Raw genomic sequence first — 23,863 nt, forward strand, 5'->3', positions numbered from 1 at the left:
TGAGTTCATCATATGGAGGACAAAATGGAGTTCACAAAAAAAATGTATGGGGTTCTGTGTATCAATGGCTTTACTGTGTCTGGGGTACTGTGTCTGGGAGGCTGTGTCTGGGGTACTGTGTCTGGGAGGCTGTGTCTGGGGTGCTATGTCTGGGGGGCTGTGTATCAATGTTTTACTGTGTATGAAAACACCACATTTGATCCTTTCTGTTTGCATCCAGGAAAGCTGCCAAATTAGAACCACTAAAGACATTATAACAGACCTATATAGTCCTGGGGTACACCAGATTAGAACCACTAAAGACATTATAACAGACCTATATAGTCCTGGGGTACACCAGATTAGAACCACTTAAGACATTATAACAGACCTATATAGTCCTGGGTTACACCAGATTAGAACCACTAAAGACATAACAGACCTATAAAGTCATGCACCAGATTAGAACCACTGAAGACATTATAACAGGCCTATATAGTCCTGGGGTACACCAGATTAGAACCACTAAAGACATAACAGACCTATAAAGTCATGCACCAGATTAGAACCACTAAAGACATTATAACAGGCCTATATAGTCCTGGGGTACACCAGATTAGAACCACTAAAGACATAACAGGCCTATATAGTCCTGGGGTACACCATATTAGAACCACTAAAGACATAACAGGCCTATATAGTCCTAGAATACACCAGATTAGAACCACTACAGACATTATAACAGACCTATATAGTCCTGGGGTACACCAGATTAGAACCACTAAAGACATAACAGACCTATATAGTCCTGGGGTAGACCAGATTAGAACCACTAAAGACATAACAGACCTATATAGTCCTGGGATACACCAGATTAGAACCACTAAATACATTATAAAAGACCTATATAGTTCTAGAATATACCAGATTAGAACCACTAAAGACATAACAGACCTATATAGTCCTAGAATACACAAGATTAGAACCACTAAAGACATTTTAACATGCCTATATAGTCCTAGGATACATCACCTTAGAACCACTAAAGACATAACAGGCCTATATAGTCCTAGGTTACACCAGATTAGAAACCATTATAACAGACCTATATAGTCCTAGGATACACCAGATTAGAACCACTAAAGACATAACAGGCCTATATAGTCCTGGGTTACACCATATTAGAACCACTAAATACATAACAGGCCTATATAGTCCTGGGGTACACCAAATTAGAACCACTAAAGACATAACAGGCCTATATAGTCCTGGGTTACACCATATTAGAACCACTAAAGACATAACAGGCCTATATAGTCCTAGAATACACCAGATTAGAACCACTACAGACATTATAACAGACCTATATAGTCCTAGATTACACCAGATTAGAACCACTAAAGACATTATACCAGACCTATATAGTCCTAGGTTACACCAGCTTAGATCCACTAAATACACAACAGATCTATATAGTCCTGGGGTACACCAGAACCACTAAAGACATAACAGGCCTATATAGTCCTGGGGTACACCAGATTAGAACCACTAAAGACATTATAACAGGCCTATATAGTCCTGGGGTACACCAGATTAGAACCACTAAAGACATTATAACAGACCTATATAGTCCTGGGGTACACCAGATTAGAACCACTAAAGACATTATAACAGGCCTATATAGTCCTGGGGTACACCAGATTAGAACCACTAAAGACATTATAACAGACCTATATAGTCCTGGGGTACACCAGATTAGAACCACTAAAGACATTATAACAGACCTATATAGTCCTAGGTTACACCAGATTAGAACCACTAAAGACATAACAGGCCTATATAGTCCTGGGGTACACCAGATTAGAACCACTAAAGACATTATAACAGGCCTATATAGTCCTGGGTTACACCAGATTAGAACCACTAAAGACATTATAACAGGCCTATATAGTCCTGGGGTACACCAGATTAGAACCACTAAAGACATTATAACAGACCTATATAGTCCTGGGGTAGACCAGATTAGAACCACTAAAGACATAACAGACCTATATAGTCCTGGGGTACACCAGATTAGAACCACTAAAGACATAACAGACCTATATAGTCCTGGGATACACCAGATTAGAACCACTAAATACATTATAAAGACCTATATAGTTCTAGAATATACCAGATTAGAACCACTAAAGACATAACACCAGAATACACAAGATTAGAACCACTAAAGACATTTTAACAGAGTCCTAGGATACATCAGAACCACTAAAGACATAACAGGCCTATATAGTCCTAGGTTACACCATATTAGAACCACTAAAGACATTATAACAGACCTATATAGTCCTAGGATACACCAGATTAGAACCACTAAAGACATAACAGGCCTATATAGTCCTGGGTTACACCATATTAGAACCACTAAATACATAACAGGCCTATATAGTCCTGGGGTACACCAAATTAGAACCACTAAAGACATAACAGGCCTATATAGTCCTGGGTTACACCATATTAGAACCACTAAAGACATAACAGGCCTATATAGTCCTAGAATACACCAGATTAGAACCACTACAGACATTATAACAGACCTATATAGTCCTAGATTACACCAGATTAGAACCACTAAAGACATTATACCAGACCTATATAGTCCTAGGTTACACCAGATTTTTACCACTAAAGACATAACAGGCCTATATAGTCCTGGGGTACACCAGATTTGAACCACTAAAGACATTATACCAGACCTATATTGTCCTGGGTTACACCAGATTAGAACCACTAAATACCTTATAACAGACCTATATAGTCCTAGGTTACACCAGATTAGATCCACTAAATACACAACAGATCTATATAGTCCTGGGGTACACCAGTTAGAACCACTAAAGACATATAGTCCTGGGGTACACCAGATTAGAACCACTAAAGACATTATAACAGGCCTATATAGTCCTAGGTTACACCAGATTAGAATCACTAAAGACATTATAACAGACCTATATAGTCCTAGGTTACACCAGATTAGAACCACTAAAGACATTATAACAGACCTATATAGTCCTAGGGTACACCAGATTAGAACCACTAAAGACATTATAACAGGCCTATATAGTCCTGGGTTACACCAGATTCGAACCACTAAAGACATTATAACAGGCCTATATAGTCCTAGGATACACCAGATTAGAACCACTAAAGACATTATAACAGGCCTATATAGTCCTGGGTTACACCAGATTAGAACCACTAAAGACATTATAACAGACCTATATAGTCCTAGGTTACACCAGATTAGATCCACTAAATACACAACAGATCTATATAGTCCTGGGGTACACCAGATTAGAACCACTAAAGACATAACAGGCCTATATAGTCCTGGGGTACACCAGATTAGAACCACTAAAGACATTATAACAGGCCTATATAGTCCTGGGGTACACCAGATTAGAACCACTAAAGACATTGTAACAGACCTATATAGTCCTGGGGTACACCAGATTAGAACCACTAAAGACATTATAACAGACCTATATAGTCCTAGGTTACACCAGATTAGAACCACTAAAGACATAACAGGCCTATATAGTCCTGGGGTACACCAGATTAGAACCACTAAAGGCATTATAACAGGCCTATATAGTCCTGGGTTACACCAGATTAGAACCACTGAAGACATTATAACAGACCTATATAGTCAAGGGGTACACCAGATTAGAACCACTAAAGACATTATAACAGACCTATATAGTCCTAGGTTACACCAGATTAGATCCACTAAATACACAACAGATCTATATAGTCCTGGGGTACACCAGATTAGAACCACTAAATACATTATAACAGGCCTATATAGTCCTAGAATACACCAGATTAGAACCACTAAAGACATAGTCCTGGGGTACACCAGATTAGAACCACTAAATACATAACAGGCCTATATAGTCCTGGGGTACACCAGATTAGAACCACTAAAGACATAACAGGCCTATATAGTCCTGGGTTACACCAGATTCGAACCACTAAAGACATTATAACAGGCCTATATAGTCCTAGGATACACCAGATTAGAACCACTAAAGACATTATAACAGGCCTATATAGTCCTGGGTTACACCAGATTCGAACCACTAAAGACATTATAACAGACCTATATAGTCCTAGGGTACACCAGATTAGAACCACTAAAGACATTATAACAGGCCTATATAGTCCTAGGGTACACCAGATTAGAACCACTAAAGACATTATAACAGGCCTATATAGTCCTAGGATACACCAGATTAGAACCACTAAAGACATTATAACAGGCCTATATAGTCCTGGGTTACACCAGATTCGAACCACTAAAGACATTATAACAGACCTATATAGTCCTAGGTTACACCAGATTAGATCCACTAAATACACAACAGATCTATATAGTCCTGGGGTACACCAGATTAGAACCACTAAAGACATAACAGGCCTATATAGTCCTGGGGTACACCAGATTAGAACCACTAAAGACATTATAACAGGCCTATATAGTCCTGGGGTACACCAGATTAGAACCACTAAAGACATTGTAACAGACCTATATAGTCCTGGGGTACACCAGATTAGAACCACTAAAGACATTATAACAGACCTATATAGTCCTAGGTTACACCAGATTAGAACCACTAAAGACATAACAGGCCTATATAGTCCTGGGGTACACCAGATTAGAACCACTAAAGGCATTATAACAGGCCTATATAGTCCTGGGTTACACCAGATTAGAACCACTGAAGACATTATAACAGACCTATATAGTCAAGGGGTACACCAGATTAGAACCACTAAAGACATTATAACAGACCTATATAGTCCTAGGTTACACCAGATTAGATCCACTAAATACACAACAGATCTATATAGTCTGGGGTACACCAGATTAGAACCACTAAATACATTATAACAGGCCTATATAGTCCTAGAATACACCAGATTAGAACCACTAAAGACATAGTCCTGGGGTACACCAGATTAGAACCACTAAATACATAACAGGCCTATATAGTCCTGGGGTACACCAGATTAGAACCACTAAATACATAACAGGCCTATATAGTCCTGGGGTACACCAGATTAGAACCACTAAAGACATAACAGACCTATATAGTCCTAGAATACACCAGATTAGAACCACTAAAGACATAACAGCCCTATATAGTCCTAGAATACACCAGATTAGAACCACTAAAGACATAACAGGCCTATATAGTCCTGGGGTACACCAGATTAGAACCACTAAAGACATAACAGACCTATATAGTCCTGGGGTACACCAGATTAGAACCACTAAATACATTATAACAGGCCTATATAGTCCTAGAATACACCAGATTAGAACCACTAAAGACATAACAGGCCTATATAGTCCTAGAATACACCAGATTAGAACCACTACAGACATTATAACAGACCTATATAGTCCTAGATTACACCAGATTAGAACCACTAAAGACATAACAGGCCTATATAGTCCTGGGGTGCACCAGATTAGAACCACTAAAGACATAACAGACCTATATAGTCCTACCTCCAGATTAGAACCCTAAAGACATTATAACAGACCTATATAGTCAAGGGGTACACCAGATTAGAACCCTAAAGACATAACAGGCCTATATAGCCCTGGGGTGCACCAGATTAGAACCACTAAAGACATAACAGGCCTATATAGTCCTGGGGTACAGTGCCAGATTAGAACCACTAAAGACATAACAGACCTATATAGTCCTGGGGTGCACCAGATTAGAACCACTAAAGACATAACAGGCCTATATAGTCCTGGGGTGCACCAGATTAGAACCACTAAAGACATAACAGGCCTATATAGTCCTGGGGTGCACCAGATTAGAACCACTAAAGACATAACAGGCCTATATAGTCCTGGGGTACCCAGATTAGAACCACTAAAGACATAACAGGCCTATATAGTCCTGGGGTACACCAGATTAGAACCACTAAAGACATAAAAGGCCTATATAGTCCTGGGGTGCACCAGATTAGAACCACTAAAGACATAACAGGCCTATATAGTCCTGGGGTACATCCCTCTCCTTCCCCCCTGGATATCTTTGAACCTCAAAGCCTCCCCTCCTGTTCCTGTTTTGTAGAGCGGTGGGCCACGAACAGACCTCCATCCTCCAGCCCACTAGGCACAGCTGCCAACCATCAACCCCAGGGTTTGCCTCTCTAAACATGTGGGGAGCTGGGGGTATGGAAGGGGGTAGATCTTATCCCACTAAATCACTACAGGGGGAATTCTCTTCTTCTCAACCCCTCTGGTGTTGGTTAAGACCTCCCTGGAGTTGGTCTTAACAGAGACCTCCACAAAGCTACAACCACAACTCCCCGTCACCTCCAGACCTCATTGGTTAAATAATACAGTCTTATACTGTACTGTAAAGTGACCCCTCCTCCTCCTCAGTGCCCAGTGCCCTTTTCTCTTCTCAGTGCCCTGGGCCCCCTCCCCCTCCTCAGTGCCCTGGGCCCTCCTACGCCCCCCTCATCAGTGCCCTGGGCTCCCCCTCCTCAGTGTGGGCCTTCCTCCTCCGTGCCCTGATGCATTCCTCCTCCTTCCAGTAGCCCCCTCCTCCTCCTCAGTGCCCTGCCCCCCTTAGCCAGTGAGTTCCTCCTCCTAAAGTGAACCTGGCCCTCCTCCTCCTCAGTGCCCTGGGCCCAGACATCTCCAACTGAAAGCCACAACAGTGTTATGACAATATAATGGCAACACTTTCTGTTGTGTTTTGTCTTCAAGAGTAGTGTTTTGTCTTTGAGAGTAGTGTTTTGTCTTTGAGAGTAATGTTTTGTCTTTGAGAGTAGTGTTTTGTCTTTGAGAGTTGTGTTTTGTTGTGTTTTGTCTTTGAGAGTTGTGTTTTGTCTTTGAGAGTTGTGTTTTGTCTTTGAGAGTTGTGTTTTGTCTTTGAGAGTTGTGTTTTGTCTTTGAGAGTTGTGTTTTGTCTTTGAGAGTTGTGTTTTGTCTTTGAGAGTTGTGTTTTGTCTTTGAGAGTTGTGTTTTGTCTTTGAGAGTTGTGTTTTGTCTTTGAGAGTTAGTGTTTTGTCTTTGAGAGTAGTGCCGAGTAGTGCTTTTCTAGGTCCATTTACGTTCCATCATTTAAAAAAATATCACGCTTTTTAAATTTCAGTTTCGATTATCATTATTTTTTACATTAAATGCATTATAAAATAATTACAAAAACAATTTAGCTTTTTAATGGAAATTCCAAAGCCAAAAATAGTTAACATTACATTTCCAAAACACTGAAATATTCCATTGTCTCTGTCAAGTCCACATAGGGTAGACATCAATTAAAAATTAAAAATAAATGACAATGAAATAATACAATATTGGTATATTACTTAGTATTTGTCATTCCTTAAAGTCATCATCTCATCTCTGCTAATGCAGTAGCAACCAAACAGACAGACCATATAATGTTATCTCTATCTCTCTCTGTGTGTTGTGTCCATTCATCTCTCATGCGGTCTGTGTGTATCTAACCTAATGTAATTATCTTCTCTGCCTGACCCAGAAAAAACAGGTGCAATGGATCATGGTCAATATAGTTAATTACCACGTTTCTGCGCTTAACAAGGTTGAATATTTGCTTAATGAAAACTACATCTCCCTTCAACCCAGTATCCCACATATTTCTTGATTTCTCTCATGAATGATTTTGATTTCTCCCTAGAGAAACACAAAACAAATTTACTAAATTGAATTCAAGTAATTTCATCGATGTTGATCAAATGAGTTGTTAAATAACCAAAAAAATTCACGAAATGTCAGTTAATCGCTAAGCACTACTTGAGAATTCTGAGGAGTATATTGACAGGCTGTGAGGTGATAAAGTTTGTGGGACATAATATCTTTACATTGAGAAGAAGGGAATATGATACAAATGGCCTTGAACAGATTTTTTTTCAGATGTGGTGTAGAGAGAGAGGGGAGGTGGTGGTTAGGGGGAGAGTGAGAGAGAGAGGTAGTCAGAGACAGAGAGAGAGAGGTAGTCAGACAGAGAGAGAGAGGTAGACAGAGAGAGAGAGAGGAGAGGTGGTGGTTAGGGGAGAGGGAGAGAGAGAGAGAGAGAGAGAGGTAGTCAGAGAGAGAGAGGTAGTAGACAGAGAGAGAGAGGAGACAGAGAGAGAGGAGAGACAGAGAGAGAGAGAGATAGACACAGAGAGAGAGAGAGAGAGAGAGAGAGAGAGAGAGAGAGAGAGAGAGACAGACAGAGAGAGAGAGAGAGAGGTAGACAGAGAGAGAGAGAGAGAGAGTGGTAGACAGACAGAGAGAGAGAGAGAGAGAGAGGTAGACAGACAGAGAGAGAGAGAGAGAGAGAGAGAGAGACAGAGAGGTAGACAGACAGAGAGAGAGAGAGAGACAGAGTGGTAGACAGACAGAGAGAGAGAGAGACAGAGAGGTAGACAGACAGAGAGAGAGAGAGAGAGAGAGGTAGACAGACAGAGAGAGAGAGAGAGACAGAGAGGTAGAGACAGAGAGAGAGAGACAGAGAGGTAGACAGACAGAGAGAGAGAGAGAGAGGAGGTAGACAGACAGACAGAGAGAGAGAGACAGAGAGGTAGACAGACAGAGAGAGGTGAGACAGGGGTAGACAGACAGAGGGAGAGACAGGGAGGTAGACAGACAGAGACACAGGCCAGAAGAAAGTGCCAGCTTTCACCCCCTGCTTCACTGCTGTAATCCAGATCTAGGACAAGAATAAAAGTGAATATAACCACAGTAAATGATCTGTAAAACTGTGATATAAGACAATATCATTTATCATGTAATGGCATATAACACCTTTAAGGACAATGGGAAAATCCATTTTCGTCAACAAAGGTTCTTCAAAAGCGTTTGTGACCTTAAACCACTACAGTACATTTGCAAGGCTGACGCCATTTCCAATTCAATGTCTCAACTTGAAATGGACGGTTATTACATTTAAACACTACTCACTAGTTTTACTACATTCACACTCAAAGCCAAGTTAAACAGTCTCATATGAAAAGAGAGAGAGAGAGAGAGAGAGAGAGAGAGAGAGAGAGAGAGAGAGGCAACCTGGCCAGCAGTAAGTAAGGCCATTACTGTGCAAATAGAACACAGATGCAGGCCTTCTAGAATGGGAGGGAGGGCTTCTAGTTTGGGAGGGGGTGCTTCTAGAATCTGAAGGGGGCTTCTAGAATGGGAGGGGGTTCTAGAATGGGAGGGGGTTCTAGAATGGGAGGGGAGGCTTCTAGTTTGGGAGGAGGGTGCTTCTAGAATCTGAAGGGGGCTTCTAGAATGGGGGAGGGGGGAATGGGAGGGGGTTCTAGAATGGGAGGGGGCTTCTAGAATGGGAGGGAGGGCCTATAGAATGGGAGGGAGGGCTTCTAGAATGGGATGGGGGCTTCTAGAATGGGAATGGGAGGGGGGCTTCTAGAATGGGATGGGGGGATGGGGGCTTCTAGAGTGACTTACAGTGCCTTTAGAAAATATTCATACCCCTTAACGTATTCCACATTCTGTTACAGCCTAAAAAGTGGTCATCAATCTACACACAATATCCCATAATGACAAAGTGAAAACAGGTTTCTAGACATGTCATAAAATTCATTGAAAATGAAATACAGAAATATCTCATTTATACAAGTATTCATACCCCTGAGTCTATACGTGTTAGAATCACCTTTGGCAGCGATTACAGCTGTGTGTCTTTCTGGGTAAGTTTCTAAAAGCTTTGCACACCTGGATTGTACAATATTTGCAGAATATTCAAGCTCTGTCAAATTGGTTGTTGATCATTTGCTAGACAGCCATTTTCTTGCCAAGTCTTGCCATAGATTTTCAAACCGATTTGAGTCAAAACTAGGCCACTCAGGAACATTCAATGTCATCTTGGTGAGCAACTCCAGTGTATATTTTGCCTTCTGTTTTAAGTTACTGTCCTGCTGAAAAGTGAATTTGTCTCCCAGTCTGTTGGAAAGGTTTTCCTCTAGGATTTTGCCTGTGCTCAGCTCTATTCCGTTTATTTTTATCCTAAAAAACTCCCTAATCCTTGCCAATGACAAGCATACCCATAACATGATGCAACCACCACCATGCTTGAAAATATGGAGATTGGTACTCAGTAATGTGTTGTATTGGATTTGCCCCAAACGTAACACTTTGTATTCAGGATACAAAGTTAATTTCTTTGCCACATTTTTTTTACTTTAGTATCTTATTGCAAACAGGATGCATGTTTTAGAATATTTTTATTCTGTACAGACTTCCTTCTTTTCACTCTGTCAATTAGGTTGTGGAGTAACTACAATGTTGTTGATCCATCCTCAGTTTTCTCCTATCACAGCCATTCAACTCTGTAACTGTTTTAAAGTCACCATTGGCCTCATGGTGAAATCCCTGAGCGGTTTCCTTCCTCTCTGGCAACTGAGTTAGGAAGGATGCCTGTATCTTTATAGTGACTCAGTGTGTTGATACCCCATCCAAAGTGTAATTAATAACTTCACCATTCTCAAAGGGATATTCAATGTCTGCTTCTTTTTTTTTTACCCATCTACCAATAGGAGCCCTTCTTTGTGAGGCATTGGAAAACCTCCTTGGTCTTTGTAGTTGAATCTGCTCGACTGAGGGACCTTACAGATAATTGTATGTGTGGGGTAAAGAGATGAGGCAGTCATTCAAAAAATCATTTTAAACACTATTATTGCACACAGAGTGAGTCCATGCAACTTATTATGTGACTTGTTAAGTAATTTATGTAATTAAGTAATTTATGCCATAACTAAGGAGTTCAATACTTCTTGACTCAAGACCTTTCAGCTTTTCATTTGTAGTTCATTTCTAAACACATAATTCCACTTTGACATGATGGGGTATTGTGTGGAAGGGCAGTGAAAGTCAATCTCAATTGAATCCATTTTAAATTCAGGCTGTAACACAAGGAAATGTGTAACAAGTCACGGGGTGTGAATCCTTTGTGAAGGTGCTGTATGACTGAACCACAGAACAGAGCAGAGAGAGTAGGGCCTCACCGGCTGACCTCCCCACCAACGGTGATTCAGCTTCTCTCGACCCCGCAGGTTAAAGTTGGCATCAAACACAGGGTCATGCATGGAGTTGCCAACGATGCCATGGGACTCAGGGTACAGGCCCTACAGGAGGTCAGGACGGAGGTGTTAACCCGTGGAGGCTGGATGTTACATTACGGCAGAACTGAAGATAAAATGTTCAGCTGAGTTCAGCAAAGAGGAAGAAAAAGGATGATTGACCAGTACGTACCGTTGCAAGAGTATAGAGATTGGGGAACGTTTTCGTGGGGTACACGGGTCTCATGTAAGGAGCATGGGTACCACAGGCTCCTAGAGGTAAAAAGGCACAAACAGATATGATGCAATGGTACGGGCTCCCGAGTGGCGCAGCGGTCTAAAGCACTGCATCTCAGTGCTAGAGGCGTCACTACAGACATCCTGGCTGTATCACAACCAGCCGTGATTAGGAGTCCCATAAGGTGGCACACAATTGGCCCAGCGTCGTCCGGGTTAGGGTTTGGCCGGGGTAGGCCTTCATTGTAAATAAGAATTTGTTCTTAACTGACTTGCCTAGTTTAATAAAGTTGAATAAAGTAGACCCAGTCAAATGAAGCCTTGTTATGGATGATTCATAATATCTTACTGAGTTTCTCGATGTTGGGGATCACTGTGCTTCCTCTCTTCATGTAGGAGGCTCTGAACCCATCCACTGACACCATAATGAGAGGGGGACGGACAAACCTGGGGACAAAAGATCATGAGACTATCTCTGATGTTCTTATGGTTTTTTTTTTGTGAATCGCTGTGAAATAGTTGTGAAAGGTTAAACAAAAAAATGTTTTTTTTTAAATAAAAAGGTCTGAAGTGTGTAAATGGGATCTCTTACCCAGCCGGACATTCATGGGTTCTAATGTCTTCACAGTCATCCTGCAACCAAGTAGTGTCCCCTTACAAAGAAAGAGTTAAGAGTTAATATGAGGGTTCAATACAACCTTCCACTACCACCATATAGGATACAGTCAGAGAGGTACATGACTGGTCAAAAGTTTTAGAACACCTACTCATTCAAGGGTTTTTCTTTATTTTTGCTATTTTCTACATTATAGAGTAATAGTAATAACAAATATGGAATCATGTAGTAACCAAAAAAGTGTTAAACAAAACAAAATATATTTTATATTTGAGATTCTTCAAATAGCCACCCTTTGCCTTGATGACAGCTTTGCACACTCTTGGCATTCTCTCAACCAGCTTCACCTGGAATGCTTTTCCAACAGTCTTGAAGGAGTTCCCACATATGCTGAGCACTTGTTTGCTATTTCCTTCACTCTGCGGTCCGACTCATCTCAAACCATCTCAATTTGGTTGAGGTCACGTGATTGTGGAGGCCAGGTCATCTGATGCAGCACTCCATCATCCCCTTCTTGCTCAAATAACCCTTACACAGCCTGGAGGTGTGTTGAGTCATTGTCCTGTTGAAAAACAAATTATAGTCCCACTAAGCCCAAACCAGATGGGATGGCGTATCGCTGCAGAATGCTGTGGTAGCCATGCTGGTTTAGTGTGCCTTGAATTCTAAATAAATCACAGACATTGTCACCAGCAAAGCTCCCCCACACCATCACACCTCCTCCTCCATGCTTTACTGTGGGAAATACACATGTGGAGAACATCCGTTCACCTACTCTGTGTCTCAAAATGACACAGTGGTTGGAACCAAAAATCTCCAATTTGGACTCTAGGCCGAAGGTCACATTTCCACCGGTCTAACGGCCATTGCTCGTGTTTCTTGGCCCAAGCAAGTCTCTTCTTATTGGTGTCCTCTAGTAGTGGTTTCTTTGCAGCAATTCGACCATGAAGGCCTGATTCACACAGTCTCTGAACAGCTGATGTTGAGATGTGTCTGTTACTTGAACTCTGTGAAGCATTTATTTGGGCTGCAATTTCTGAGGTTTGTAACTCTAATGAACTTATCTTCTGCAGGAGAGGTAACTCTGGGTCTTCCATTCCTGTGTTGGTCCTCATGAGAAACAGTTTCATCATAGCGCTTGATGGTTTTTGCGACTGCACTTGAAGAAACTTTCAAAGTTCTTGAAATTGACTGACCTTCATGTCTTAAAGTAATGATGGTCTGTCATTTCTCCTTGCTTATTTGAGCTGTTCAAGCCATAATATGGACTTGGTTGTTTACCAAATAAGGCTATATTCTGTATACCACCCCTACTTTGTCACAACACAACTGATTGGTTGAAACGCATTAAGAATTAAATAAATTCCACAAATGAACTTTTAAGAGGGCACACCTGTTAATTGAAATGCATTCCAGGTGACTACCTCATGAAGCTGGTTGAGAGAATGCCAAGAGTGTGCAAAGTTGTCATCAAGGCAAAGGGTGGCTATTTGAATCTCAAATATAAAATATATTTTGATTTGTTTAACACTTTTTTGGTTACTACATGATTCCATATGTGTTATTTCATAGTTTTGATGTCTTCACTATTATTCAACAATGTAGAAAATAGTACAAATAAAGAAAAACCCTTGAATGAGTAGGTGTTCAAAAGCTTTGGACTGATAGTGTATGTCATGACAACAACAGTCAGAAGGGTTGGCTAAAGCACACGCAGCACTAGTATCAGGTTGTATCAGGTTGAGACATCTAGTATCAGGTTGAGAGACATCTAGTATCAGGTTGAGAGACATCTAGTATCAGGTTGAGAGACATCTAGTATCAGGTTGAGAGACATCTAGTATCAGGTTGAGAGACATCTAGTATCAGGTTGAGAGACATCTAGTATCAGGTTGAGAGAGACATCAGGTTAGTATCAGTGTCTAGTATCAACTAACCTTTACAGAGTGTTTTGTAGTTGGTACAGCAGTCTCCTTTGGCCAGACAGTCCTCAGAACAGTGACAGGCATGCTGGTCCTTCCTGGTCTCTCCACAGCGCTCCTTACTGCACTCAAAACCTCCCTCTGGACACAATCAATCATTTATTCAATCAATTAATGAGAGAGGATGTTACATAGGTAACAACAACCCATTAGAACTGCATCAGGGTGTTCCATTCAACAATGAGTCAAGTCACCATAAGGTCATATACATGAGGTAGAAACTGACAGAGATGGTGATGGTCACTAAGTATGAAGTAAAGCGTGTGTTCATTTTGAACCCTGCATTGATGCAATACAACGTACTGAACATTCTGGAACATGTACAACTTGGACTGGGGAGAGGAGTTGAACTGAGATGTAAGACCACCATGTTGAGGGAACATGAAAGGGAGCAGGGGGGACCACCAACCCAGACAGACAGGCTGGCAGGCTTCAGGCTTACCTGTTCTCAAGCAGTGCTCATCAAAATCCTGGCAGCAGCTGTTATAGGTTTTACATAAGTTGTCACAGCGGCAGTTGGGAGGTTCAGCCTCGTCCAATTCAAAGCATCTGTTCTGGCAGGATCCTGACGTGCTGATCCACGGGGAGTCTGAAGGAGCTGGCAGAGAGAGAGAGAGACAACCATTAACAACTACTGAGGGAGATGAAAGGGAGAGAGAGAGAGAGAGAGAGAGAGAGAGAGAGAGAGACAACCATTAACAACTACTGAGGGAGAGGAGAGAGAGAGAGAGAGAGAGGGAGAGAGACAGAGAGAGAGAGAGAGAGAGAGAGAGAGAGAGAGACAGAGAGAGAGAGAGAGAGAGACAACCATTAACAACTACTGAGGGAGATGAAAGGGAGAGAGAGAGAGAGGGAGAGAGAGACAACCATTAACAACTACTGAGGGAGAGAGAGAGAGGAGAGAGGGAGAGAGACAACCATTAACAACTACTGAGGGAGATGAAAGGGAGAGAGAGAGAGAGAGAGAGAGAGAGAGAGAACCGTTAATATCTACTGAGTGAGCTGAGAGGAACTCCTCCCTGAGGTTGGGGAGAGGAAGTATTCCCTGAGGTTGGGGAGAGGAAGTATTCCCCCGAGGTTGGGGAGAGGAAGTATTCCCTGAGGTTGGGGAGAGTAACTCTTCCCCGAGGTTGGGGAGAGGAAGTTTCCCCTGAGGTTGGGGAGAGGAAGTTTCCCCTGAGGTTGGGGAGAGGAAGTTTCCCCTGAGGTTGGGGAGAGGAAGTCTTCCCTGAGGTTGGGGAGAGGAAGTTTCCCCTGAGGTTGGGGAGAGGAACACCTCCCTGAGGTTGGGGAGAGGAACTCTTCCCTGAGGTTGGGGAGAGGAAGTTTCCCTGAGGTTGGGGAGAGGAAGTTTCCCCTGAGGTTGGGGAGAGGAAGTTTCCCCTGAGGTTGGGGAGAGGAAGTCTTCCCTGAGGTTGGGGAGAGGAACACCTCCCTGAGGTTGGGGAGAGGAAGTCTTCCCTGAGGTTGGGGAGAGGAAGTCTTCCCTGAGGTTGGGGAGAGGAAGTCTTCCCTGAGGTTGGGGAGAGGAACACTTCCCTGAGGTTGGGGAGAGGCAGTCTTCCCTGAGGTTGGGGAGAGGAACACTTCCCTGAGGTTGGGGAGAGGAACACCTCCCTAAGGTTGGGGAGAGGAACACCTCCCTGAGGTTGGGGAGAGGAAGTATTCCCTGGGGTTGGGGAGAGGAAGTATTCCCTGAGGTTGGGGAGAGGAAGTATTCCCTGAGGTTGGGGAGAGGAAGTATTCCCTGAGGTTGGGGAGAGGAAGTATTCCCTGAGGTTGGGGAGAGTAAGTATTCCCTGAGGTTGGGGAGAGGTTTCCCTGAGTTGGGGAGAGGAAGTATTCCCTGAGGTTGGGGAGAGGAGTATTCCTGAGGTTGGGGAGAGGAAGTATTCCCTGAGGTTGGGGAGAGGAAGTATTCCCCTGAGGTTGGGGGGAGAGGTTGGGGAAGTATTCCCTGAGGTTGGGGAGAGGAAGTATTCCCTGAGGTTGGGGAGAGGAAGTATTCCCTGAGGTTGGGGAGAGGAAGTATTCCCCTGAGGTTGGGGAGAGGAAGTATTCCCTGAGGTTGGGGAGAGGAAGTATTCCCTGAGGTTGGGGAGAGGAAGTATTCCCTGAGGTTGGGGAGAGGAAGTATTCCCTGAGGTTGGGGAGGAAGTATTCCCCTGAGGTTGGGGAGAGGAAGTATTCCCTGAGGTTGGGGGAGAAGAAGTATTCCCTGAGGTTGGGGAGAGGAAGTCTTCCCTGAGGTTGGGGAGAGGAAGTCTTCCCTGAGGTTGGGGAGAGGAAGTATTCCCTGAGGTTGGGGAGAGGAAGTATTCCCTGAGGTTGGGGGAGAGGAAGTATTCCCTGAGGTTCCTGAGGTTGGGGGAGGAAGTCTTCCCTGAGGTTGGGGAGAGGAAGTCTTCCCTGAGGTTGGGGAGAGGAGGTCTTCCCTGAGGTTGGGGAGAGGAGGTCTTCCCTGAGGTTGGGGAGAGGAGGTATTCCCTGAGGTTGGGGAGAGGAGGTAGGAAGTCTTCCCTGAGGTTGGGGAGAGGAACACCCTGAGGTTGGGGAGAGGAACACCTCCCTGAGGTTGGGGAGAGGAACACCTCCCTGAGGTTGGGGAGAGGCGGTCTTCCCTGAGGTTGGGGAGAGGAGGTATTCCTGAGGTTGGGGAGAGGAGGTATTCCCTGAGGTTGGGGAGAGGAACACCTCCCTGAGGTTGGGGAGAGGAACACCTCCCTGAGGTTGGGGAGAGGAAGTCTTCCCTGAGGTTGGGGAGAGGAGGTATTCCCTGAGGTTGGGGAGAGGCACACCTCCCTGAGGTTGGGGAGAGGAGTCTTCCCTGAGGTTGGGGAGAGAAGTATACCTCCCTGAGGTTGGGGAGAGGAACACCTCCCTGAGGTTGGGGAGAGGAACACTTCCCTGAGGTTGGGGAGAGGAAGTTTCCCTGAGGTTGGGGAGAGGAAGTTTCCCTGAGGTTGGGGAGAGGAAGTCTTCCTGAGGTTGGGGGGGAGAGGAAGTCTTCCCTGAGGTTGGGGAGAGGAAGTTTGAGGGGGAGAGGAACACCTCCCTGAGGTTGGGGAGAGGAGTTTCCCCTGAGGTTGGGGAGAGGAAGTTTCCCTGAGGTTGGGGAGAGGAAGTCTTCCCTGAGGTTGGGGAGAGGAAGTCTTCCCTGAGGTTGGGGAGAGGAAGTTTCCCTGAGGTTGGGGAGAGGGTTTCCCTGAGGTTGGGGAGAGGAAGTTTCCCTGAGGTTGGGGAGGTTGGGGAGAGGAAGTCTTCCCTGAGGTTGGGGAGAGGAAGTCTTCCCTGAGGTTGGGGAGAGGAAGTCTTCCCTGAGGTTGGGGAGAGGAACAGAGGGGACCAAGCCAGTGTAACATACAGTACATAATAAGATGTTCCTTGTGGATTCCGGAACAAACCTGCAGCAGGAAAAACCTGGGCAACGCCAGGAGAAGCACGTGGACGAATTCTATGAAGATTCAAACTCAGTTTACTGCACAGGAATAGCTGTATGAGGCATATAACTAGTCATATACTCGATGTCAAACCCATCCCAGACACAGTGAATGAACTGAATGAAAGGAAACAAACTACCTGTGAAGGAAAGATTACAATGTCCGTTCACAGCTGTGCAGTGGGATCTTTGACAAGTATCCCGACAGTATAATTCAAACCACCTGAGTTTTTACATGCAGACCAGGTCAGAATATGTGGCGCAGAAACGGCTGAAAAGCTCACTTGATATTGACACAAGGTAGAGCCGAGCAAACAAACCCCAAATATACACGAACAGGCCAATCACTAGCGAAAAGGACAACAGTAATCGTTTGTTACACTTAAACGCTCTTTGCTTATTAGTTCTGTGTACACTGGCAGACAGATCTGATAGAAAACGATGTGCAAATAAACTGCATTTTGAATTCCATCGCTACGGTTACCTCAGGGAACGTAGTCAGTTCCGTATAATGTATGTTGCTCATGTTTAAAGATCATTTAGATGGTAAATGGATTCCATGTTAAGTCTACAGACTGTTGAGTGATTGATTACTTTGTCCCTAAGTCAGTTTAAGATTTAGTTAAATGCCTCTGGAATCAAAGACAGTTTTCTGTCTGACTTATTTAAAATGGCAAAAGGAAAGTTGGCTTTATATACCTTTATAGCCAGAATACATCAAGGCTTTTCAAAATATACTGTAAAGCTTATTTTGGTAATTAAATTACAGAGAAAATGATTCTGATGTGCTTGTAGTATACCATGCACAATGTTAGTGCAGAACACCTTGTCCCAATATGTCATTATACAAAGATTTATTTTTAAATTAACAATTTCAATACTCTAATAGACAAAAATAATACCCATCAACAATTGTCAGAGAGAGAGAGAGAGAGAGAAAGGGAGGGATGGAAGTCCCCCAAAATATCTATATTTTATGCAAAACAGTTGTCCAATCTTGCTTACTGTCTGTCCTTGAAGAAGCAGCCTCCTCTACAGACCTTTCAGGGCGGTCATAAACATACCCCGAGCAGATATCCGAACCACAGACGATGGAGAGGACACAGAACATCTTTGAAAATGAACGAAACAACAGATAAATGATACCATTCTACACAATATTGTGACATAAAATGAAACGTGAAACATATGAGGCGACAACGACAAGTCTCCCACAGTAAATATAGCGGGAACATGCCAGAACAATCCATCATAACCCAGGTATTCTCTCTTGAACATCCTACATTGTAATATCACAGTTTTCTAAACCATCTTTGGTAATTTCCATCTTACCTGTTTAAATGATATCTTATATTTCCCCATTATGTCAGGTCCGTCCTACAGAATTCATGTGTTTATCGCAGTGGTCCCTGTTCGGTTCGTTACCGTGCGTCCTGACTGCACCCCGACTATCACTAAGACTGAGCGCAAGAACCGTGTGGTGGCCAAGTTTTGTGATTTCAGATGAACACCTGTTCACGGTGCCAAAGGGAGCTTCCTTCCAGCTCTCAATCCACTAAATCAAGGAAAAGTGCTTGTGCTGCCGTTTAATTTTACTGCGCGCAGTGCGCGGTAGGATACTAAACAATGAATGCAAGGAGAGACCACCCCGGTGAATGCATAACAATACCCTTTGATACTTTTCAAATCGGTCGCCACTTTGAAATGATCATCATCATCCCCTTGTACTGCAAATGATTTAGAAAACAAAAGGAGAGTAAAACGTCCTTGCTGAAAGCCCTGAAAACATCTGAGAACCAGTAATAAACGCATAATAGTCATGGGAGCCTATACGCAAAACATAAGTTCTCATTGTTAACGGAAAGGGACACATGCGGACGCACACGATGCATTTGCATGGATCATAAAGCCTTACAGAACCAATTTCCAAAGAACCATGATTCTCTGCCGAGTGATGCCTGCTCCTAGTCTGCTCTAGACTGGAGTGATTTATACCCTAACTAACCCTGGAACAAGTTATACCCAAACTAACCCTGGAACAAGTTATACCCTAACTAACCCTGGTGTGAGTTATACCCTAACTAACCCTGGTGTGAGTTATACCCAAACTAACCCTGGTGTGAGTTATACCCTAACTAACCCTGGAGTGAGTTATGCCCTAACTAACCCTGGAGTGAGTTATACCCTAACTAACCCTGGTGGGATTTATACCCTAACTAACCCTGGAACAAGTTATACCCTAACTAACCCTAGAACAAGTTATACCCTAACTAACCCTGGAACAAGTTATACCCTAACTAACCCTGGAGTGAGTTATACCCTAACTAACCCTGGAACAAGTTATACCCAAACTAACCCTGGTGTGAGTTATACCCTAACTAACCCTGGAGTGAGTTATACCCTAACTAACCCTGGAACAAGTTATACCCTAACTAACCCTGGTGTGAGTTATACCCAAACTAACCCTGGTGTGAGTTATACCCAAACTAACCCTGGTGTGAGTTATACCCTAACTAACCCTGGTGTGAGTTATACCCTAACTAACCCTGGTGTGAGTTATACCCTAACTAACCCTGGTGTGAGTTATACCCTAACTAACCCTGGTGTGAGTTATACCCTAACTAACCCTGGAGTGAGTTATACCCAAACTAACCCTGGAGTGAGTTATACCCTAACTAACCCTGGAACAAGTTATACCCTAACTAACCCTGGTGTGAGTTATACCCAAACTAACCCTGGTGTGAGTTATACCCAAACTAACCCTGGTGTGAGTTATACCCTAACTAACCCTGGTGTGAGTTATACCCTAACTAACCCTGGTGTGAGTTATACCCTAACTAACCCTGGTGTGAGTTATACCCAAACTAACCCTGGTGTGAGTTATACCCTAACTAACCCTGGAGTGAGTTATACCCAAACTAACCCTGGAGTGAGTTATACCCTAACTAACCCTGGAACAAGTTATACCCCTAACTAACCCTGGTGTGAGTTATACCCAAACTAACCCTGGTGTGAGTTATACCCAAACTAACCCTGGTGTGAGTTATACCCAAACTAACCCTGGTGTGAGTTATACCCTAACTAACCCTGGTGTGAGTTATACCCTAACTAACCCTGGTGTGAGTTATACCCTAACTAACCCTGGTGTGAGTTATACCCAAACTAACCCTGGTGTGAGTTATACCCTAACTAACCCTGGTGTGAGTTATACCCCTAACTAACCCTGGTGTGAGTTATACCCTAACTAACCCTGGTGTGAGTTATACCTAACTAACCCTGGTGTGAGTTATACCCTAACTAACCCTGGAGTGAGTTATACCCAAACTAACCCTGGAGTGAGTTATACCCAAACTAACCCTGGAGTGAGTTATACCCAAACTAACCCTGGAGTGAGTTATACCCTAACTAACCCTGGTGTGAGTTATACCCTAACTAACCCTGGTGTGAGTTATACCCTAACTAACCCTGGTGTGAGTTATACCCTAACTAACCCTGGTGTGAGTTATACCCTAACTAACCCTGGTGTGAGTTATACCCTAACTAACCCTGGTGTGAGTTATACCCTAACTAACCCTGGTGTGAGTTATACCCTAACTAACCCTGGTGTGAGTTATACCCTAACTAACCCTGGTGTGAGTTATACCCTAACTAACCCTGGTGTGAGTTATACCCTAATTAACCCTGGTGTGAGTTATACCCTAACTAACCCTGGTGTGAGTTATACCCTAACTAACCCTGGTGTGAGTTATACCCTAACTAACCCTGGTGTGAGTTATACCCTAACTAACCCTGGTGTGAGTTATACCCTAACTAACCCTGGTGTGAGTTATACCCTAACTAACCCTGGTGTGAGTTATACCCTAACTAACCCTGGTGTGAGTTATACCCTAACTAACCCTGGTGTGAGTTATACCCTAACTAACCCTGGTGTGAGTTATACCCTAACTAACCCTGGAGTGAGTTATACCCAAACTAACCCTGGTGGTTGTACCATAACTAACCCTGGTTCTAAACACTGGACTGAGTTGTACCTTAACTAACCCTGGTTCTAACACTGGACTGAGTTGTACCATAACTAACCCTGGTTCTAACACTGGACTGAGTTGTACCATAACTAACCCCGGTGCTTTCTGCCTCCAGGACAGACCACACAGGATTTGGCAGAGTCGGTGGAGGACTGGAGCGCCATTGGTTTGTTGCCAATACATATGTTTGTTTTGTCATCCAGGGTTTGATGAGGGAAACAACAAATAAAATATAAAAATGTATATTGTTGCAGATATGGGAAATTCCAGAGTAGATTATTATGCTCAATCTGACAAGAATATGATTACTGAGTTCAAATGGAAACGGAGCAAACATGACAAGAAACTCACCAATAGGGACATGTGAGGAGATTAGGTCAAGAACCAGAGCACTGAAAGATGTTACTGGGCCGAGCAGTGAGGTAGTCATTAGTCATTACTGGGCCGGCAGTGAGGTAGTCGTTAGTCGTTACTGGGCCGGCAGTGAGGTAGTCGTTAGTCGTTACTGGGCCGGGCAGTGAGGTAGTCGTTAGTCGTTACTGGGCCGGCAGTGAGGTAGTCGTTAGTCATTACTGGGCCGGCAGTGAGGTAGTCGTTAGTCGTTATTGGGCCGGGCAGTGAGGTAGTCGTTAGTCATTACTGGGCCGGCAGTGAGGTAGTCGTTACTGGGCCGGCAGTGAGGTAGTCGTTAGTCGTTATTGGGCCGGGCAGTGAGGTAGTCGTTAGTCATTACTGGGCCGGCAGTGAGGTAGTCGTTACTGGGCCGGGCAGTGAGGTAGTCGTTACTGGGCCGGGCAGTGAGGTAGTCGTTAGTCATTACTGGGCCGGCAGTGAGGTAGTCGTTAGTCATTACTGGGCCGGCAGTGAGGTAGTTGTTAGTCATTACTGGGCCGGCAGTGAGGTAGTCGTTAGTCATTACTGGGCCGGCAGTGAGGTAGTCGTTAGTCGTTACTGGGCCGGGCAGTGAGGTAGTCGTTACTGGGCTGGCAGTGAGGTAGTCATTAGTCGTTACTGGGCCGGCAGTGAGGTAGTCGTTAGTCGTTACTGGGCCGGGCAGTGAGGTAGTCGTTAGTCATTACTGGGCCGGCAGTGAGGTAGTCGTTAGTCGTTACTGGGCCGGGCAGTGAGGTAGTCGTTAGTCGTTACTGGGCCGGGCAGTGAGGTAGTCGTTAGTCGTTACTGGGCCGGCAGTGAGGTAGTCGTTACTGGGCCGGCAGTGAGGTAGTCGTTAGTCATTACTGGGCCGGCAGTGAGGTAGTCGTTAGTCGTTACTGGGCCGGGCAGTGAGGTAGTCGTTAGTCATTACTGGGCCGGCAGTGAGGTAGTCGTTACTGGGCCGGGCAGTGAGGTAGTCATTAGTCGTTACTGGGCCGGGCAGTGAGGTAGTCGTTACTGGGCAGTGAGGTAGTCGTTACTGGGCTGGCAGTGAGGTAGTCATTAGTCGTTACTGGGCCGGCAGTGAGGTAGTCGTTAGTCATTACTGGGCCGGCAGTGAGGTAGTCATTAGTCATTACTGGGCCGGGCAGTGAGGTAGTCGTTACTGGGCCGGGCAGTGAGGTAGTCGTTACTGGGCCGGGCAGTGAGGTAGTCGTTACTGGGCCGGGCAGTGAGGTAGTCGTTACTGGGCCGGGCAGTGAGGTAGTCGTTACTGGGCCGGGCAGTGAGGTAGTCGTTACTGGGCCGGGCAGTGAGGTAGTCGTTAGTCGTTACTGGGCCGGGCAGTGAGGTAGTCGTTAGTCGTTACTGGGCCGGGCAGTGAGGTAGTCGTTACTGGGCCGGGCAGTGAGGTAGTCGTTACTGGGCCGGCAGTGAGGTAGTCGTTACTGGGCCGGGCAGTGAGGTAGTCGTTACTGGGCCGGGCAGTGAGGTAGTCGTTAGTCGTTACTGGGCCGGGCAGTGAGGTAGTCGTTAGTCGTTACTGGGCCGGGCAGTGAGGTAGTCGTTAGTCGTTACTGGGCCGGGCAGTGAGGTAGTCATTAGTCGTTACTGGGCCGGGCAGTGAGGTAGTTGTGAAGGTAGAACAAGGATACTAAAGACCACAGCTACACCGCCAGATCTCATCTACATTCTCCTCTGAAAAATGTCCATCTGCCTTTTGTGGTGGGTGCAATTATTCAAAGTTTATGCTCTTGGTTATTACATTCTTGGTCCACAACATTTCAAAGCGTAATTGTTATTATATATTGAGCGTTATTGAAAAAAAATTCCACAAATAAAAACACACATTCTTGAAGCTTTATTTTCCAACATCTTTATGATAATGTAGTCATGTCCAACCTAGAAGAAAAGATTTCAACACAACTGGAGTACATAATGAATAAAGAACAGAACAGTTACTGATTGGGTGAGGGACAAGGAGACCATCCACAATCTAGTTACTGATTGGGTGAGGGACAAGAAGACCATCCACAATCTAGTTACTGATTGGGTGAGGGACAAGGAGACCACCCACAATCTAGTTACTGATTGGGTG

The 23,863-nt window shown here is 44.2% G+C and overlaps 1 protein-coding gene across 1 annotated transcript in view; it reads right to left on the reverse strand.

The window, feature by feature from the left end:
* Nucleotides 1–19,077, reverse strand: part of LOC112243821 (ectonucleotide pyrophosphatase/phosphodiesterase family member 2) — a 46,483-nt gene extending 27,406 nt beyond the window's left edge. The window contains exons 1-9 of the mRNA XM_042313730.1: nt 18,698–19,077; nt 18,371–18,476; nt 14,369–14,524; nt 13,882–14,007; nt 11,921–11,981; nt 11,678–11,775; nt 11,285–11,364; nt 11,038–11,157; nt 8,674–8,729 (exon numbers count right to left, since the gene is read on the reverse strand). Coding sequence (XP_042169664.1) covers nt 8,674–8,729; nt 11,038–11,157; nt 11,285–11,364; nt 11,678–11,775; nt 11,921–11,981; nt 13,882–14,007; nt 14,369–14,524; nt 18,371–18,476; nt 18,698–18,727 — 833 coding nt within the window. The 5' untranslated portion in view covers nt 18,728–19,077. The remainder of the gene's footprint in view (nt 1–8,673; nt 8,730–11,037; nt 11,158–11,284; nt 11,365–11,677; nt 11,776–11,920; nt 11,982–13,881; nt 14,008–14,368; nt 14,525–18,370; nt 18,477–18,697) is intronic.
* Nucleotides 19,078–23,863: the final 4,786 nt, after the last annotated feature.

Source organism: Oncorhynchus tshawytscha, unplaced genomic scaffold, assembly GCF_018296145.1.
Source record: "Oncorhynchus tshawytscha isolate Ot180627B unplaced genomic scaffold, Otsh_v2.0 Un_contig_11336_pilon_pilon, whole genome shotgun sequence".
In the NCBI taxonomy this organism is placed as follows: domain Eukaryota; kingdom Metazoa; phylum Chordata; class Actinopteri; order Salmoniformes; family Salmonidae; genus Oncorhynchus; species Oncorhynchus tshawytscha.